Here is an 18,261-nt window from a genome sequence, read left to right as displayed (position 1 = left end):
GGATGGGTGAAAGGTGTATAACAAATGTAAGAGAGGGGAAGTAATGAATCTAAATCAGAAATTGGGAATTATTGAAGATTCGAGGGAAGCCAAGGGCCACACGGAGAAAACTATGACCACTGGTCCATTGCAGTGCTCGCACAGCCTCTTCTTCCCATAGGCAGAGGAGATCAATATCTCCTGTCTACTCCAGATGCACTTTGTCTTGGCACATGTAGTTGGCATGGTTAGTTGGGCAGTTGCTCATGACTGCAGAGAGCTGCTAGCTGCGCTTGCCCAACTGGATAATCAGGAAAAAGTGTTTAAAAAATATGGTGGGCTTTAAAGAGGAGAGGGAACTTCTGGTGTCCAGGGCCTCTGGGCAGTGGAGTTTACATTTGTCAGGCATTGTGTTACAGCTGTTGGAGGGCTCTTAGGTTTGACATCCGTAACGCGGTGTGTACTCTAGTGTTGCGTTGACCTCAGTACATCAACCCTGGCTCAATGCTGTTTTGGGAGGTGGTCTTACTGTGCGTGTAATGGGGATGTTTACGTCTGTGGGAGACACATTTAAGTATAGAAACATGCACAACTAGGTCAATGCAAGGTGGCTTACCTCTGCCTAACTTTGTAGTGTAGACTTCACTGAGTTTAAATAACCTTTTCTTTTTGTTTGTTTTTGTCAAGTAGTGTCATAAGACTGCATACACTTCTCAAATCTTACTTGTTCCTGGAACCAATTTTAATTCTTACATCTGGTCTGTCAAGGTGGCTGTATACTAAATAAACTTCATATGTGTGTTTTATAACGTACAAGGTTCGTTGAAAAGCTGTTCGTGTAATTTAAAATAAATTCTATCAAACAGTATAAGAGTTCTGAGAAAGCAGAAACACATGGAATGCATGTTGGGATTGCACAGCAGGGATGCTTAGTCCTTAAGTGGGTCAGTAATCTAGAGCAGAGGCTAAATAAGTGCAGAGTTCCTTGTGATGCTAGCCACCTAGTAATTTGTGGTTAGCTGGCTGAATACTCCAAACAAATCAGTGGGATTTTAAGACTTTTCATCTTTAAGGAAACAGGTATGCTTGCCACCTGTGATATTTATTTTGTAAAATCCATAAGCGTGTTCTGCTTTCAAGAATTTGGTTTACAAATATGCCTGGGTTTGGCAGTTTTAAACTAATATCAAACAGCACAATGTAGTACCAACAGTAGTAACAATACAAATGTATAGTGCAAGAGGATGAATTTTATATGGAATTCTTGTGAAGAAGCAGTTTCTTCCTGGTATTCAGGATTTTTAAGTGACATAGGTCAAATGAAACCAGTGTCATAAGAATGGCCCTAGGGTCAGACAAAAGGTCCATCTATCTCAGTATCCTGTCTTCTGACGGTGGCCAGTGCCAGGTGCCTCAGACAATGAACAGAACAGGTAATCATCAAGCGCTCCATCCCCTGTCGCTCATTCCCAGCTTCTGGCAAACAGAGGCTAGGGACATCATTCCTGCTCATCTTGTCTAATAGCCATTGATGGGCCTATCTTGCATGAATTTATCTCATTCTTTTTTTGAACCCTGTTATGGTCTTGGTCTTCACAACATCCTCTGGCAAGGAGTTCCACAGGTTGACTGCGTTGTGTGAAGAAAGACTTCCTTTTGTTTTTAAACCTGCTGCCTATTTATTTAATTTCATTTGGTGATCACCTAGTTCTTGTTTACTATTTCTCATAACACACTTCCTTATCTACTTTCTCTACACCAGTTATTTTATAAACCTCAAGCATATCTCCCTTTAGCCGCCTCTAGTCCCAGTTTTATTAATCTCTCCTCATAAGTTGACCAAAACTGAATCTCTTTCAGTGTTAGCTATAACTGAAATCAAACCTTTAACAGACCAAAGCATAATACATGGTGAACAGTCCATTGGCTTATTCCCCTATCTAAACTGAGTTTAGACTCAGGGTACGTCTACACTACAAAATAGGTTGAATTTATAGAAGTTGTTTTTAGAAATTTTGTTTTTATATAGTTGATTGTGCGTGTCCCCACGCAATGCTCTAAGCGCATTAAGTTGGCGTCCACAGTACCGAGACTAGCGTCGACTTCCGGAGCATTGCACTGTGAGTAGCTATCCCACAGTCTCCGCTGCCCATTGGGATTTTGGGTTGAGATCCCAATGCCTGATGGGGCAAAAACAGTGTAGCTGGTGGTTCTGGGTAAATGTCAGGCCCCTCTCTCCATCCCTCCCCTCCATGACAGCAATGGAAGACAATCATTTCACATCTTTTTTTCCCTGGGTTACCTGTGCAGACGCCATACCAGAGCAAGCATGGAACCCGCACAGCTGACCATCACCGTAAGTCTCCTGGGTGCTGGCAGATGTGGGACTGCATTGCTACACAGCGGCAGCTCATTGCCTTTTGTCATCGTATTCCTGGGTGCTCTTTTAACTGACTTCGGTGAGGTCAGTCGGGGTGCCTGGGCAGATATGGGAGTGACTCTGCGAGGTCATTCCCATCTTCTGCCAAGCACCAAGGAGATAACTATGGCTAGCAGTCAAACTGCACCGTCTGCTGCCACCCTAAAGATGTAAAAGAGAGATGGAGTGGATCAAAACAAGAAATAGACCAGATTTTGTTTTTTCTTCCCTCCCTCCATGATATTAATGGCCTGCTAAACCGAGGGTTTTGAGTTCGATCCTTGAGGGGGCAATTCTGTGTGACAGTTGCCTGTGTTGATGCAAAGCCACCCCCTTTGTGGACTGTAATTCCCTGTAAGCCATGTCATCAGTCGCCCCTCCCTCCGTCAGAGCAGACAATCATTTCTCACCTTTTTTCAGCCCAAACGCCATAGCACTGGGATCATGGCGCCCACTCAGATCACCTTGGCAATTGTGAGCACTGTAAACACCATGCGTAGTATTCTGGAGTATATGCAGAACCTGCCAAAGCAAAACCAGGCAAGGAGGTTACAGCAGCGTGGTGACAAGACTGAGGACATAGACATCTCAAAGTATGGGTCCCAGCAATGTGCACATTACGGTGTTAATGGGGCAGATTCATGCTGTGGAACACTGCTTGTGGTCCCAGGAAACAAGCACAGACTGGTGGGACTGCGTAGTGTTGCAGGTCTGGGACATTTCCCAGTGGCTGCGAAACTTTCGCATGCATAAGGGCACTTTCATGAAACTTTGACTTGCTTTCCCCTGTCCTGAAACACCAGAATACCAAGATGAGAGCAGCCCTAACAGTTGAGAAGCAAGTGGCGATAGCCTTGTGGAAGCTTGCAACGCCAGACAGCTACCGATAAGTCAGGAATCAATATGAAGTGGGCAAATCTACTGTGAGGGTTCTGTGATGCAAGTAGCCAGAGGAATCACTGAGCTGTTGCTACCAAAGGTAGTGACTCTGGGACATGTGCAGGTCATGTTGGATGGCTTTGCTGCAGTGGGATTCCCTAACTGTGGTGGGGCGATAGGGATATGGGTTCCATCTATCTTGGCACCGGAGCACCAGGCCACCCAGTACATAAACCACAAGGGGTACTTTTCAATGGTGCTGCAAGTACTGGTGGATCACAAGGGATGTTTCACCAACATCAATGTGGGATGGCTGGGAAGGGTTCATGATTCTTGTGTCTTCAGGAACATTAATCTGTTTAAACAGCTGCAGCAAGGGATTTACTTCCCAGACCTGAAAATAACCGTTGGGGATGTTGCAATGCCTATAGTTACCCTTGGGACCCAGCCTACCCCTTAATGCCATGGCTCATGAAGCCATACGCAGGCAGCCTGAACAGTAGTCAGGAGCTGTTCAACCATAGGCTGAGCAAGTGCAGAATGTGCTTTGGACATTTAAAAGCGTGCTGGCGCAGTTTACTGATTCAGATAGACCTCAGCGAAACCAATATTCCCGTTGTTGCTTGCTGTGCGCTCCACAATCTCTGAGAGTAAGGGGGAGATACTTATGGTGAGGTGGGAGGTTGAAGCAAATAGCCTGGCTGCTGATTGCTCACAGCCAGACACCAGGGCAGTTAGAAGAGCACAGAGGATGTGATGTCCAGAGAAGCTTTGAAAACCAGTTTCATGACTGGCCAGGCTATGGGGTGAAAGTTCTGTTTTGTTTCTCCTTGATAACTGACCGCCCCCGCCCCTTCTGGTTCACTTTGCTTCCCTGTAAGCTAAACACCCACCCCTTCCCCCTTCGATCACCGCTTGCAGAGGCAATAGTCATTCTTACTTCACATTCATGCATTCTTCATTAATTCATCACACAAATAGGGGGCGAACTGCCAAGGTAGCCCGGGAGGGGTGGGGGTGAGGGAAGCGTGGGGTAGGGAAGGATAACGCCACACTGCACTTCAAAACTTATTGAAGGCTAACCTTATGTTGCTTGGGCAATCCTCTGGGGTGGAGTGGCTGGGTGGCCGGAGGTCCACTCACCGCGTTCTTGGGCGTCTAGGTGAGGAGGCTATGGGACTTGGGGCGGAGGGTAGTTGGTTACACAGGGGCTGTAGCAGCAGTCTGTGCTCCTGCTGCCTTTTGTGCAGCTCAGCCATACGCTGGAGAATATCAGTTTGATGCTCCAGCAGTCGGAGCATCGACTCTTGCCTTCTGTCAGCAATCTGTCGCCACCTATCCTCTTCAGCCACCACCTCTCCTCATATTCCTATTGTGCTTTCCTGCACTCTGACATTGGCTGCCTCTACACATTCTGATGTGCTCTGTCAGTGTGGGAGGACAGCAGTAGCTCTGAGAACATCTCATCCCGAGTGCTGTTTTTTTGCCTTCTAATCTTTGCTAGCCTCTGCGAAGGAGAATCATTTGCAGCTGGTGGCGGGGGAGGGGAAGGGAGAATGGTAGTGAAAGACACGTTTTAAGAGAACAGTAGGATCACTCTGTCTCGTTAAACCTTTCTGTTCACATTACACAGCACGTGCTTTCGTTGCAAGGTCTCATTTTGCCTCTTATATTGAGGGCCTGCCAGTGTGGTGTGAGATCACTGACGCAGTGCCAGGCAACAGAATTCGGCTTGCAGGCAGCCATAGTAAGCCACTGTCTTTTTGCTGCTTTAACCCTCATAACATATGAGTGGTTTCAAACAGCAGTGCCCTCATTTCCCATACCAAGCAGCCGTTGGGTTGGCCGTTTAAAATAAGTTTGCAATTTAAAAGGAGGGGCTGCAGTTTGCAGGTTAGCATGCAGCACAAACCCAAATTCCCCTCCCCCCCAATTCTCTAGGATGATCACCCCTCCTCACACTGCGTGGCTAACAGCAGGGAACATTTCTGTTCAGCACAGCCGAGCAGGAGCGGGCACCTCTGAATGTCCCCTTTATAAAAGCACCTTATTTCAACCAGGTGACCATGAACGATATCACTCACCTGAGGATAACACAGAGAGAAGGAATGGTTGTTGTCTGAATGACAGCAAACCCCGGGACCATATGCTGCCATGCTTTGTTATGCAATGATTCCAGACTCTGTGCTATTGGCCTGGCATGGTAGTGTACTGCCATGGCGGATGGAATTAGAAAGCTCTCCCCAGAAACCTTTTGCAAAGGCTTTGGGAGATATCCAGGAGAGCTTTCTGGAGATGTCCCTGGAGGATTTCCGCTACATCCCCATACATGTTGACAGACTTCTCCAGTGGCTGTACTGTCCACAAATTTCAGGGCAGATTAATCATTAAACACGCTTGCTTTTAAACCATGTTTAATATTTACTAAGGTACACTCACCAGAGGTCCCTTATCCGCCCTCAGGGTCCAGGAGCATGCCTTGGGTGGGTTTCGGGGGGTACTGGCTCCAGGTCCAGGGTGAAAAACGTATCTTGTCTGTTCGGGGGGGAAACCGGTTTCTCTGCTTCCTTGCTGTGAGCATCTTCAATCTCTTCATCATCTTCCTCGTTCCCAAAACCCGCTTCCGTGTTGCATGATTCTCCATTGCCAGAGTCAAAGCACAGGGTTGGGGTAGTGGTGGCTGCAGCCCCCAGCATGGTATTCAGCTCGGTGTAGAAGCAGCATGTCTGCAGCTCTGCCCTGGACCTTCGGTTTGCTTCTCTGGCTTTGTGGCAGGCTTGCCATGGCTCCTTAATTTTCACACGGCACTACTGTGCGTCCCTGTTATGGCCTCTGCCCTTCATGCCCTTTGAGACTTTTTCTAATGTTTTTTGGCATTTCGTTTACTGCAACGGAGTTTAGCTAGCATGGATTCGTCTCCCCATATGGTGAGCAGATCCTATACCCCCTGTTCGGTCCATGCTGGTGCTCTTTTGCAGTCCTGGGACTCCATCATGGTTACCTGTGCGATGAGCTCTGCATGGTCACCTGTGCTCTTCACGCTGGGCAAACAGGAAATGAAATTCAAAAGTTCGTGGTCTTTTCCTGTCTACCTGGCCAGTGCATCTGAGTTGAGCGCTGTCCAGAGCGGTCACAATGGAGCACTCTGGCCAATACTGTCGAATTGCGTCCACACTACCCCAAATTCGACCCGGCAAGGTCAATTTCAGCAGTAATCTCCTCATCGGAGGTGGAGTAAAGAAATCGATTTAAAGAGCCATTAAAGTTGGGGAAAAAAGGGCTTCGTCATGTGGACAGGTCCAGGCTTAAATCGAGGTAACGCTGCTAAATTCGACCTAAAATTGTAGTGTAGACCAGGCCTCAGTTTGCACTATGCTGCAACTGCAGTAATAGGTTACAACAATAGAGGAATGATCAAATCTGAAATATTAGCATTCAAAGCATAGGATTGCCCCTGGGGTGCTGCTAGTTGTCAGAACTATTTGACAGAATAAATGTCCTAGAGAGAGAACAAGCAGGAATATTTCTGGTATCAAGGATTTATTTTATAAAGCTGAACTGTCTGTGGACCAGCAGAATTCATAGCACCAACATCGAAGTGCTTGATTAAAGCAAACTGGTGTTTCTCAGGTGGAGACTCTCCATCTAATCAGAACTCCGTCAGGAGTAGAAACCTACAATGGGACTTTAAGGGATGCCATAAAACCAACATTGCTTGATATCTGTTCCACTGCGTGCTCAAGGAGTCTGAATAAGAGGTGGTGGTGGTGTACTTAAAGGCTACCCTGTGTAGAACTTGTTGTGCTCAGGAATTCTACTTTTTGGATTTTAAACTTGTATTTTCCTTATCTATTCTGCATTACATGACTTTCTAGAGGGAGTGGAGAAGCATCATTGTAGTAGGTTCCATGGCTTTGAGTTTACACAAGATTCTAATGGAGTGTCAACTAGTCTGACACAAACTCAAAAGTAAACCACCTTTACATAAGGATTTCTCAGTAAGTAGCAGAGCTAGCCACTGCAAACAAATGGAAATAGGTTTTATAGAGTACTAAATCAAATGTCTCGAGCAGTGGCACTAAATAATAGTATTTTTACAAATAACCCTGTAAAAATGGTCATTGAGGCTCTTGTGAATACTTAACAGCTTGATTTTGTGTAAAGAGCCCAAGTCTCTCTTCAGAATCTTGATCTGAATATAGATGTGGGGTGTGTGTGTGTGTGTGTGTGTGTATTTTTGTTAATAGCCACAAGCTTTGTGTGAAGTAAATCTAGGCATCCAGAAGCTTCCCTGAGCCACGCTTGTCTTGAATCTCATTCTGAACATGTGCCCTTTTTCTTCCAGGCACAGATGTTGGTTCATTATGATAGCTGAATGTTGTAGATCAGAGATTAATGTTTCACTTCCAGTTCTGTGAAGTTTCCTCTTTATGCAAAATGTGGGTTTTTTAATGGAAGTTTAATCCAGTGCATTTTAATTCTGTTTCTAATATGCCCTGTGCAAGGGTTTATTAGCTAAGAACTGTAGAATCTGGCCTTCTGTGAATTCAGAGAAGAACAAAAGGATTTGGACAATAACTATCCAAAATCTTAGTGTATGCAATAAGTTCTCAAGCACATCACGTGTGCTGGTACTTTACACCTGTAGTTCCCAATGTCTGTCTCTCTCACTGCAGCCTTTATCCCCTTCCAATCTGGAATCTTTTGCCTTCTAGCTGCGATACATCCCTTCCCCTATTGCCAATTGAGGGAATTGGGGAGAGGAGGAAGGGCAGGCTGGTCACTCTCTCAACACCTGTAGCAGGTTTACTCAGGTTAGCCCATTTTTTTGTCCCCCATCCTAATTTCCATATGTAGAGGGGCAGATGTGCCAAAATATAGGGGCGCTGCAACAATGTGGGCCATGTCACAATGCCCAGAGCTGGGACCACAGGAGCTGATGCTGCAGGGGTCATAGACTTCTTTTTTTTAAATTAACGGTTACTATGAACATGCCAAAATTGCAGCCTTAATGATGAATGTTATATACATATATGAGCAGGGGCAGAGTCAGATTTGGCAAAGAAAGTATTTACAATTAAACAAGCAATTTAGAACTGCCATGTTAAAGTCAACAAACTTTGTGGAAGAGGAACTTCTGGTTCTGAATGCCAACTTCACATTATAGTGAAGAAGCATGCTTATAACAGGTTTAGTTTTAGTGACTTCACAACTTTTACAGCCTTAAAGTGCCTCTTTTCACATCTTCTAGCACTCTTGTTAGCTTCACTAGGAAGCTGTCAGCCAAGTGCTCAAATGGCATGGGATCCCATAGGCTGGATTCTAGTCACAGGGGTACTATTGTCATGTCAGTTTGGGTACCATGAGTGCAAATGAGTCTACAGAAAGTACCAAGGCTTGTAACTGGGGTAATAGTTTATCCCCTGTATCTTGATAGTGTTAATATTATTTCAGAATCGAATGTGACCAATGAAGTCAAAACAGTCATCTGTTCTGTTCCCACCCACTTTGTCACCTGTCAAATTCATGACATGATGTAAATGTCAGACAGCAATTTAGAAGAGTTCAGGAGAGCCAGTGGCTCTCATTACAACTAGATGAAGCTATGAACACACACCTTCTGCCCAATTTAAGATTAGTTAAGAAGGAGAGTTTAGCATATGAGGACTATGCATTGTACACTGACAGGATGCATTTTGAGAAGGAATATTGGAGCCTTCCAACAATCTGTTCTTGCAGCTAGACTAGACAGGCACATCAGTGATGCCAGCAGTGGTGTTTGGAGAACTTCAACATAAAGCAGACACAGAAAACATTGGGTACCCAATTGCAGCAAAATGGCCAGTTCCATGGCAAAATACTGAATTGTATAGTATATTTGTGTGTGTAATGCCATTTTCCATGGCTGAAGAATTGCATAATCCACAGGGCCTTGATTGACATGAACCTAGCACTCAGCACTTTTTTGACTCTGTTTCTGGCTTTTTTCAGATTTTGGTGAGGCACCATTGCATTGGCTTATGATCAGCTGATGTCTGATCACTTTTAGCAGTGAAGGGAATTTCAAACAGTCTTTTCTCCTTTAAATGTAAGCATAAGAAAGGGAGCAGGGTGGTCACATCTCTCCCCTACAAACAGCCTTTTCAGTATCTTCTGAGGGCATCATTACACACTGATTGAAAACATACACTCTAAATTGCACTGTAGATTACAGGTTGCTGGGTGAGATCTGTGACCGAACGCACCCCTATATTCGCACCCCCCACACTATTGTAGTAATTGTACAAAATATGCTTTGTGCAGTATCATTTGAATATATAACTTCCTGGTCAATAATATCATGTTGCTACATAACTTTCCACGTGGTGAAATGTATCAGTCATAGTTTTGATTTACATTGATGTCTGGTTACCAGACAAGTCTGGGGAGTGGGTAAACCTGTTTCTCAAAGGAGGAACTGAGACCTCTAGTCAGGTGTCATCAAAATTGATAGGCAATCACCTATCAAGTGGCTGTTCTTTGGCAAAGAGGTGAGGTCTTGGGCAGTAACAGATCAATCTGTGTTTTAGGGAGCATCATGGAACCTCTTTCACTACATGACTCCAACCTCACAGCAGGAATTAAGTTTATCTAGGAGTAACCTTCAGGAAAATGCATTTCAAAGGGTGACTGGATCCTAAAGTGAGGGCAAAAACACCCCCCAAGATGATCTTTCACCTACGACAAAGGAAGGAGCCATTTGACTTGGGTGCAAATCCTGAATTGAGAATTAAGTCAGTAATGTTGCTGGGAACCTGTAGTAAGAATTTTACTTTGAACCAAGTTCAGTATGTTAGAAGGTGTCTTATCTTTATTTCTCTAGTAACCATTTCTGACTTCAATGCCTTGTACTCACTTAAAGCCTGTTATATGCATGAATCAAAACTAATCCAGTGTTGTCTTTAAACTGAACTGCATGTAACTCCATTTAAAGTAGAAAACTGTTGTACATTGGGGGGAGGGATAGCTCAGTGGTTTGAGCACTGGCCTGCTAAACCCAGGGTGGTGAGTTCAGCCCTTGAGGGGGCCATTTAGAGATCTGGGGCAAAATCAGTACTTGGTCCTGCTAGTGAAGGCAGGGGGCTGGACTTGATGACCTTTCAAGGTCCCTTCCAGTTCTATGAGATAGGCATATCTCCATATTGACTCTTCACAGGGTCAACAGACCTAAAATATCTGAACAGTCCAGGAAAGGGCTGGACAGTATAGAACACATTGGGGGGGGGGGGAAATTCAGGACCAAGTGTGTTGGTGTCACCCTGCAAGTAACAACCAAGGCTGGTGGAAGCCAGTCACTGGAATAGCGTGGCAGGCTGCAGCTATACACAGACAATTGGAATGTGAACTGCATGCTCGTTGACTGTTTGAGCAGCCCAGGTTGAGAGCTACAGCAGCAAAGCATTGAGAGGTACTTCAGGTTGCAGGGCAGATGACACAACCCTTCTCTGGTCTGGATTGCACCCCAGCATGTGACAACATCTGTAAATGCGGAGTGGACATTTGGTAGGAACTCTATGCAGTCTTCTATATCAGGTTTTGCCTTCTAATCTGTGGGAAGCTTAAATTCTGAACTTAAGTGACCGTTATGGATCTGTTGGGGAGAAGACACTTAGAAATAAGCCTAAGCACTTGCAGTTCTTGCTTTGGAAGGCTGTAAAGAAACTTGCATGCACCCTTGCATTTCAAAGCTATTTAAGTTGTGTTTATGAAACTTCATCTGTCTTAAAACTGAGACTCAGACTAAAACTGCAGTGACAGTTTTGGTATAGAGGAGTCTCAAGGGGTTGATATGCTAGTTAGGAACTTACTGAGTGAACAGGAGCTTAAATAGATTAAAATGAAGTGAAAATAACCATATGGGGAAATAATTGGCATAGCTGGCAATAAAATCCCCAAACTGCAACTTTTCAATGGCTTCCTGAAGTATGAGGATCCTAAAGTTTCCTAACGCCCTTGTCATTAGAAACTGGCTTTTTAAAAAAAGCTGCAAAATGGCTCTGTTGCAACATTCCTTCAACAAAATACTATGTTTGGGGTATGCTGCCATTGGAAATGGGTCAAAACATGTTGGGAGGATAAAAAGCATCTGGAATTGGGACTACAGTAGGGACTGTCACATGTATGTTGCTATGGCTAGCTTCATATGTCAACCTTTTGGTCTATGTCACAGCCCTAGCTGAGCTCTCCCTTCTGGACACTCACCAGGCTGCTGTATTTGGGTCCCAACACACTGGATCCATATATTTTCTGTTTCCTGAATCTGAGCAGAATCCAGACATTTGCCCTCTGCCTTTTAAGCGCACACTCAGGGTATGTCTACTCTGCAATTAGACACTCATGCTTGGCCTGTGCCAGCTGACTCACGCTTATGGGGCTTGGGTTAAAGGGCTGTTTAATTGTGGTGTAGACATTTGGGCTTTGGCTGAAGCTTGGGCTCTAGGACCCTGCAAAGTGCGGGGAGGGCACATTCCTAGAGCCTGGGCTCCAGCAAGAGCTCAGATGTCTACATTGCATTTAAACAGCCCATTAGCCCAAGTCTCACAAGCCTGAGTTGGCTGGTGCTTGCCAGCCGAGTCTAATCGCAATGTATACATACCCTCGGTGCAATTCCACTTTGGTCATACCCCTTTTTGAACTGAGACCTGCCCCTCCCCATTCCAGTTGCCTAGATCTTGTGACTAGTCCTGCTTCCGTTTTGTATAGACAACCCTCCATTGTATCACTACCTGCTGGAATTTCAGTCTAAAGTGGAAGTAAAAATAAAAAACCAGCAGAGAAGGCAGACCCACCTTACAATGAAAGTGGAGTTTGTAGTCTGCTGCAGGTACATAGTTAATAAGCAAAATCCAGAAGTTGTACATAGTTCCCCAGTCATCACATCCCTCTACTGCAGTCATTCCTACTATTCAACCAGTTTTCCCCATGGTACAGCTAAATGTGGCCCTTGGTGTTCCCTTGCAGGAGGGATAGATTTTAAGAACAGGAGGCATAAGTTCAAAGTTCAAAACTGCATCTGGGGGATCCTTGGTGCTGACCTGAAGAAATTTACTCTGGCATCAATATCTGCAGTCTGCTCTGCCTTCCTCACTTATGCTGCTATTTTTGTTTTGTTTCTAAACTCTTAGTGGCCACACAGGAGGGGGCAAGGATGTGTTGAGTGCCCAAATCTTAGAGATTAGGAACACCTAATATTAAACTTCTGTTAATCCAGATAGGCAAAGACTTCATTAAAGGAATGCCATCTTTTCTATCAGTTATGTCTTTTGGTTTCCTATCTTCTGCCCTGCTTCTGTGCCAAGGTAACCAGTCACATTATATGTAGTCCAAAGTTGGGTGTTTGATCTCTATTATGCTTACCTGATTTATTGGAATGTTGGTGCTTACACACAGGTGTGTGACAGTGTTCCTACAGTGGGATATTAGTGTCTCATGCCATGTTCATTTTATCTTCCCTCAATCATTCACTATTGTAATTGCAGCTTTTGAATATGTATTTCAATTGCCATGTTTTTCTGTACACCTCTTGATGTATTGGCCAAATACCTGTCTGGGCCACTTTATAATAGGGCTTTCAGCCAGATGAAACAAAGCAGAGGGTATATGGATTGAGGAATTGGACTTCACAGGGCTTGGCTACACTGGAGAGTTGCAGCACTGGTGGTGGGTTTAAAGCCCTGCAACTTAGTCACCGTCCACACCGCAAGGCACATCCAGTGCTGCAACTCCCTGGCTGCAGCGCTGGCTGTACACCTGGTCTGCTTGGGGTATAACGATTGCAGCACTGGTGATGCAGCGCTGCTCGTCAAGTGTGGCCACCAAAAGCGCTGTTATTGGCCTCCAGGGTATTAGGAGGTATCTGAGGGTACGTCTACACTACGGGATTATTCCGATTTTACATAAACCGGTTTTGTAAAACAGATTGTATAAAGTCAAGTGCACGCGGCCACACTAAGCACATTAATTCGGTGGTGTGCGTCCATGGTCCGAGGCTAGCGTCGATTTCCGGAGTGTTGCACTGTGGGTAGCTATTCTGTAGCTATCCCATAGTTCCCGCAGTCTCCCCTGCCCCTTGGAATTCTGGGTTGAGATCCCAGTGCCTGATGGGGGAAAAAATCATTGTCGTGAGTGGTTCTGGGTAAATGTCGTCACTCATTCTTTCCTCTGGGAAAGCAATGGCAGACAATCATTTCGCGCCCTTTTCCCTGGATTGCCCTGGCAGACGCCATAGCACGGCAACCATGGAGCCCGTTCAGCTTTTTTTTACTGTCACCGTATGTCTACCTGATGCCGCTGACAGGTGATACTGCAGCACTACACAGCAGCATTCACTTGCTTTTGCGTGATAGAGACGATTATCAGTCGTTCTGTACCGTCTGCTGCTATCATGGGTGCCCCTGGCTGAGGTCGGCCGGGGGCGCAAAGACAAAAATGGGAATGACTCCCTGAGTCAATTCCTCCTTTATGGTATCTAAAAATAGTCAGTCCTGCCTAGAATATGGGGCAAGTGTACTAGAGAACCAGTGTATCAGAGCACAGCTGGTCCATGTCAGATCCCGCAGAGATAACGAGCTGCATGCTATTCACGGGGATTGCCCCTGCAACAACCCCACCCGTTGCTTCCCTCCTCCCCCAACCTTCCTGGGCTACCGTGGCAGTGTCCCCTCCATTTGTGTCATGAAGTTATAAAGAATGCAGGAATAAAAAACAATGACTTGTTAGTGAGATAAAATGAGGGGGAGGCAGCCTCCCGCTGCTGTGACAGTCCAGGCAGTACAGAATCTTTTCTTTACGCAGGAAAGGGAGGGGGCTGATGGAGCTCAGCCCCCAGTTGCTATGATGAGGACGGTTACCAGCTGTTCTGTACCATCTACTGGGAATGACCGGGAATCATTCCTATTTTTACCCAGGCACCCCCGGGCCAGCCTCACCTGAGGCCAGCCAGGAGCACTCACGGGCTGATGACAAGGATGGCTAGCAGTCCTGCTGCACCATCTGCCACGGGGGAGGGGAGGGGAGTGGATACTGCTCTTCACTGCCGCAGCATCGCGTCTACCAGCAGCATTCAGTAGACTAGGGTGACATTGAAAGAAGTCAGAAACGATTTCTTTCCCTTTTCTTTCACGGGGCAGGGAGGGAGTAAATTGTCGAGCTATACCCTGAACCATGTTGGACAGTGTGTTTGAACCTGCAGGCATTGGGATCTCAGCCAAGAATGTAAATATTTTTTGGAGACTACTGTGGACTGTGGGGTAGCTGGAGTCCGCGGTACCCCCTCCCTCCCTCCATGAGCGTCCATTTGATTCTTTGGCTTTTCGTTATGCTTGTCACGCAGCATTGTGTAGCCTGGAGATTTTTTTCAAATGCTTTGGCATTTCGTCTTCTGTAACGGAGCTGTGATAGAACAGGTTTGTCTACCCATACAGCGATCAGATCCAGTATCTCCTGTACGGTTCATGCTGGAGCTCTTTTTGGATTTGGGACTGCATCGCTGCCCGTGCTGATCAGAGCTCCACACTGGGCAAACAGGAAATGAAATTCAAAAATTCACGGGGCTTTTCCTGTTTACTTGGCCACTGCATCTGATTCAGATTGCTGTCCAGAGCGGTCACAGTGGTGCACTGTGGGATACCGCCCGGAGGCCAATACCATTGATTTGCGGCCACACTAACCCTAATCTGATATGGTAATACCGATTTTAGCGCTGCTACTCTCGTTGGGAACGAGTACAGAAACAGATTTAAGGAGCTGTTTATATCAATATAAAGGGCCTTGTAGTGTGGACGGGTACAGCATTAAATCAGTTTAATGCTGCTAAAATCGTTTTAAATGCGTAGTGTAGACCAGGCCCCAGAATACTTGTTCAGCCACACTGCTCATCAGTTTGCACTCAACTGTCCTGGCCTTAGGTGACACGCCGTTTAAATACCCTGGGAATTTTAAAAATCCCCTTCCTATTTGCTCAGCCATCAGTGACCATGCCTCCACGCTCCAAACGAGCCCCAGCATGGAGCAAGGGCGAGTTGATGGACCTCATCAGTGTGTTTGAGGAAGCTGTGGAGTCACAGCTGCGCTTCAGCCATAGGAATTATGATACCTATGGGCAGATATCAAAGGCCATGATGGAAAGGGGCCATAACCGGGACACGGTGCAGTACAAGGTTAAAGTAAAGGAGCTGCGGAGTGCCTATTGCAAAGCCCGCGAGGGAAACCACCGCTCAGGTGCTGCCCCCACGACCTGCCATTTTTACAAGGAGCTGGACGTGATACTTGCGGGTGACCCCACTGCCAATCCGAGGATCAGGATGGACAGTTCAGAGCAGGGAGAGGAGAGGGAGGTGGAAGGGGGGGAGGAAACCGAGAGTGAAGGTACTAGGGTGAGGGGAGACACCCTGGAGTCCCAGGAGTCATGCAGCCAGGAGCTCTTCTCAAGCCAGGAGGAAGCTAGCCAGTCGCAGCAGCTGGAACTTGTTGGTGAAGAAGAAGCAGAGGAGCAGGTTCCCGGTAAGCAGCTTTTATTTTCAGGATGGAAATGTTTCGGGAGAGGAGGGGGGTTATGGCTGCATGCATGCATGCTTAGATGTGGAATAGCCCATTGATGTGGTCTATCACGTTGTGGTAATCGACCTCGGTAATCTCTTCAAAAGTTTCTGCCAGAGCGTGGGCAATGCGCTTGCGCAAGTTTATAGGGAGAGCCACTGTGGTCCTTGTCCCAGTCAGGCTAACGCGTCCACGCCACTGTGCCGCGAGGGGTGGAGGGACCATTGCTGCACACAGGCAAGCTACATAGGGGCCGAGGCGGAATCCGCATTGCTGTAGAAGACCTTCCCTTGCTTCCCAGGTGACCTGCAGCAGTGAGATCTTCCAGGATTAACTCCTGTGGAAAATGTAGGGATAGTGTTCAGTGCAGGTCCCCCCGCAGCTCTCTGCTTTCCCCAACGCACAGAAACCCCAGTGCAGCCCTGAGCCAATCAGTTCCCCTTCCCAGGTGAGCCGCAGCAGCGAGATGGCTTCCAGGATTAATTAACTCCTGCACTCATTCCCCCTTACTCACCATGTCTTCACTGCTGTGGGCTCTCTGTGCTATGTTTTGGTATGTGGAAAGTATGCTAAAGTGAGACTGTAAACTCCTTCACTGTGATTATACACAATGATGCCTCTCTCTGTTAAATGTTTCAGTTTTTGTCTTTTTTTTCTAATAACAGTGTCCTTGACTACTACTACTACTAATTGACTGGCCGTATCAGAGACTGCTGAAAAGCTACAAAACCTGAGGAGAAATGGTGAAAGCAGTTATGAATCAGTCTGCCAGAGAGAGTAAGAAGCTGTAGGACTGGAGAGAAAAAATGCAGCACTGGAGGGAAAGAAAAAGCAGGAGAAAGGAATTGGCTAAGAAGAAAAGCACGAAGCAGCTGATAAGCCTGCTGGCGCACCAAACGGGCTGTATCCAGTCACTCGTAGCTATACGGGCAGCACGCCCCCATCCCAAAGCTCTCCCCCTTGTGCCCCAATGTCAGCTCAAAACCCCCTTCTCCAGCATCCAGGTTCTTACCACCACCAGCTGCCCCAACACCTGCACGTTCACCTACCAGCCCTGAGAACTATGACCCTTATCCTCTGCACTCAACTCCCATCGCCATGCAGCATTTTCATCCTGAAGTGCAGCAGTCATTGCACAGAACTCCAGGCAGGACATAGTCAAACCTCTGACTGTACAGTTCACCACCCTACCCCCCTGCCCTTTTACTTTCTTTTCAATAAATGATTTCTTGGCTTTTAAAACAGTTTTTTATTATTGCAGAAAGTGAAAGATACCGTACCCTAAGGAAAAAACAGGCACTGCAAATCATTGTAACCACTGCACTTCACTCCCGTGCAAGGCACCAAACATTACTGTTGGCTTTCAGCCTCAAATTCCTCCCTGAAGGCATCCCTAATCCTTGTAGCCCTGTGCTGGGCCTCTCTAGTAGCCCTGCTCTCTGGCCGTGCAAATTCAGCCTCCAGGCGTTGAACCTCAGAGGTCCATTCCTGACTGAATGTTTCACCCTTCCCTTCACAAATATTATGGAGGGTATAGCACGCTGCTTTCCCCCAAGTCTAGCTTCCCATAAAGAGATCTCCGGTGGCCCTTTAAATGGCTGAAAGCACACTCCACAGTCATTCGGCACCGGCTCAGCCTGTAGTTGAACCGGTCCTTGCTCCTGTCAAGCTTCCCTGTATACAGTTTCATGTGCCAAGGCATTAATGGGTAAGCGGGGTCTCCAAGGATCACAATGGGCGTTTCAACGTTCCCTACTGTGATCTTCCGGTCTGGGAAAGAAGTCCCGGCCTGCAGCTTCCTGAACAGGCCAGTGTTGCAAAAAATGCGTGCATCATGCACCTTTCCAGGTCAGCCTGTGTAAACATCAATGAAATGCCCACGGTGATCCACAAGCGCCTGGAGAACCATAGAGAAATACCCCTTCCGATTAATGTACTCGGATGCTAGGTGGGGTGGTACCAGAATAGGAATATACGTCCCATCTATCGCCCCTCCACAGTTAGGGAAACCCATTTGTGCAAAGCCATCCAGAATGTCCTGCACATTCCCCAGAGTCACGGTGGTTCTTAGCAGGATGCGATTAATGGCCATGCAAACTTGCATCAACACTATTCCAACGGTCGACTTTCCCTCTCCAAACTGGTTCGCGACCGATCAGTAGCTGTCTGGAGTTGCCAGCTTCCAGATTGCAATAGCCACCCGCTTCTCCACTGGCAGGGCAGCTCTCAATCTCGTGTCCCTGCGCTGCAGGGTGAGAGCGAGCTCCTCACAGTCCCATGAAAGTAGCTTTTCTCATTGAAAGTTCTGCAGCCACTGCTTGTCATCCCAGACTTCCATGACAATGTGATCCCACCACTCAGTGCTTATTTCCCGAGCCCAAAAGTGGCATTCCATGGTGCTGAGCATT

At 46.6% G+C, this 18,261-nt stretch overlaps 2 protein-coding genes across 3 annotated transcripts in view; both read left to right on the top strand.

Moving 5' to 3' along the window:
* SMAD2 (SMAD family member 2) overlaps positions 1-18,261 on the top strand; it is a 91,045-nt gene that overhangs the window by 22,432 nt on the left and 50,352 nt on the right. The window lies entirely within an intron of this gene.
* LOC127047000 (zinc finger and SCAN domain-containing protein 29-like) lies at positions 15,288-16,588 on the top strand. The gene is made up of 2 exons (XM_050944794.1): positions 15,288-15,817; positions 16,519-16,588. Exons 1-2 carry the CDS (start codon positions 15,292-15,294, stop codon positions 16,545-16,547), a joined length of 555 nt encoding a protein of 184 aa, XP_050800751.1. The 5' UTR covers positions 15,288-15,291; the 3' UTR covers positions 16,548-16,588.

The sequence above is a fragment of the Gopherus flavomarginatus genome, chromosome 3, assembly GCF_025201925.1.
Source record: "Gopherus flavomarginatus isolate rGopFla2 chromosome 3, rGopFla2.mat.asm, whole genome shotgun sequence".
NCBI classification, from domain to species: Eukaryota; Metazoa; Chordata; order Testudines; family Testudinidae; genus Gopherus; species Gopherus flavomarginatus.
The sequence above is the reverse complement of the archived record's forward strand: the minus strand, read 5'-3'. Positions and strand labels throughout refer to the sequence as shown.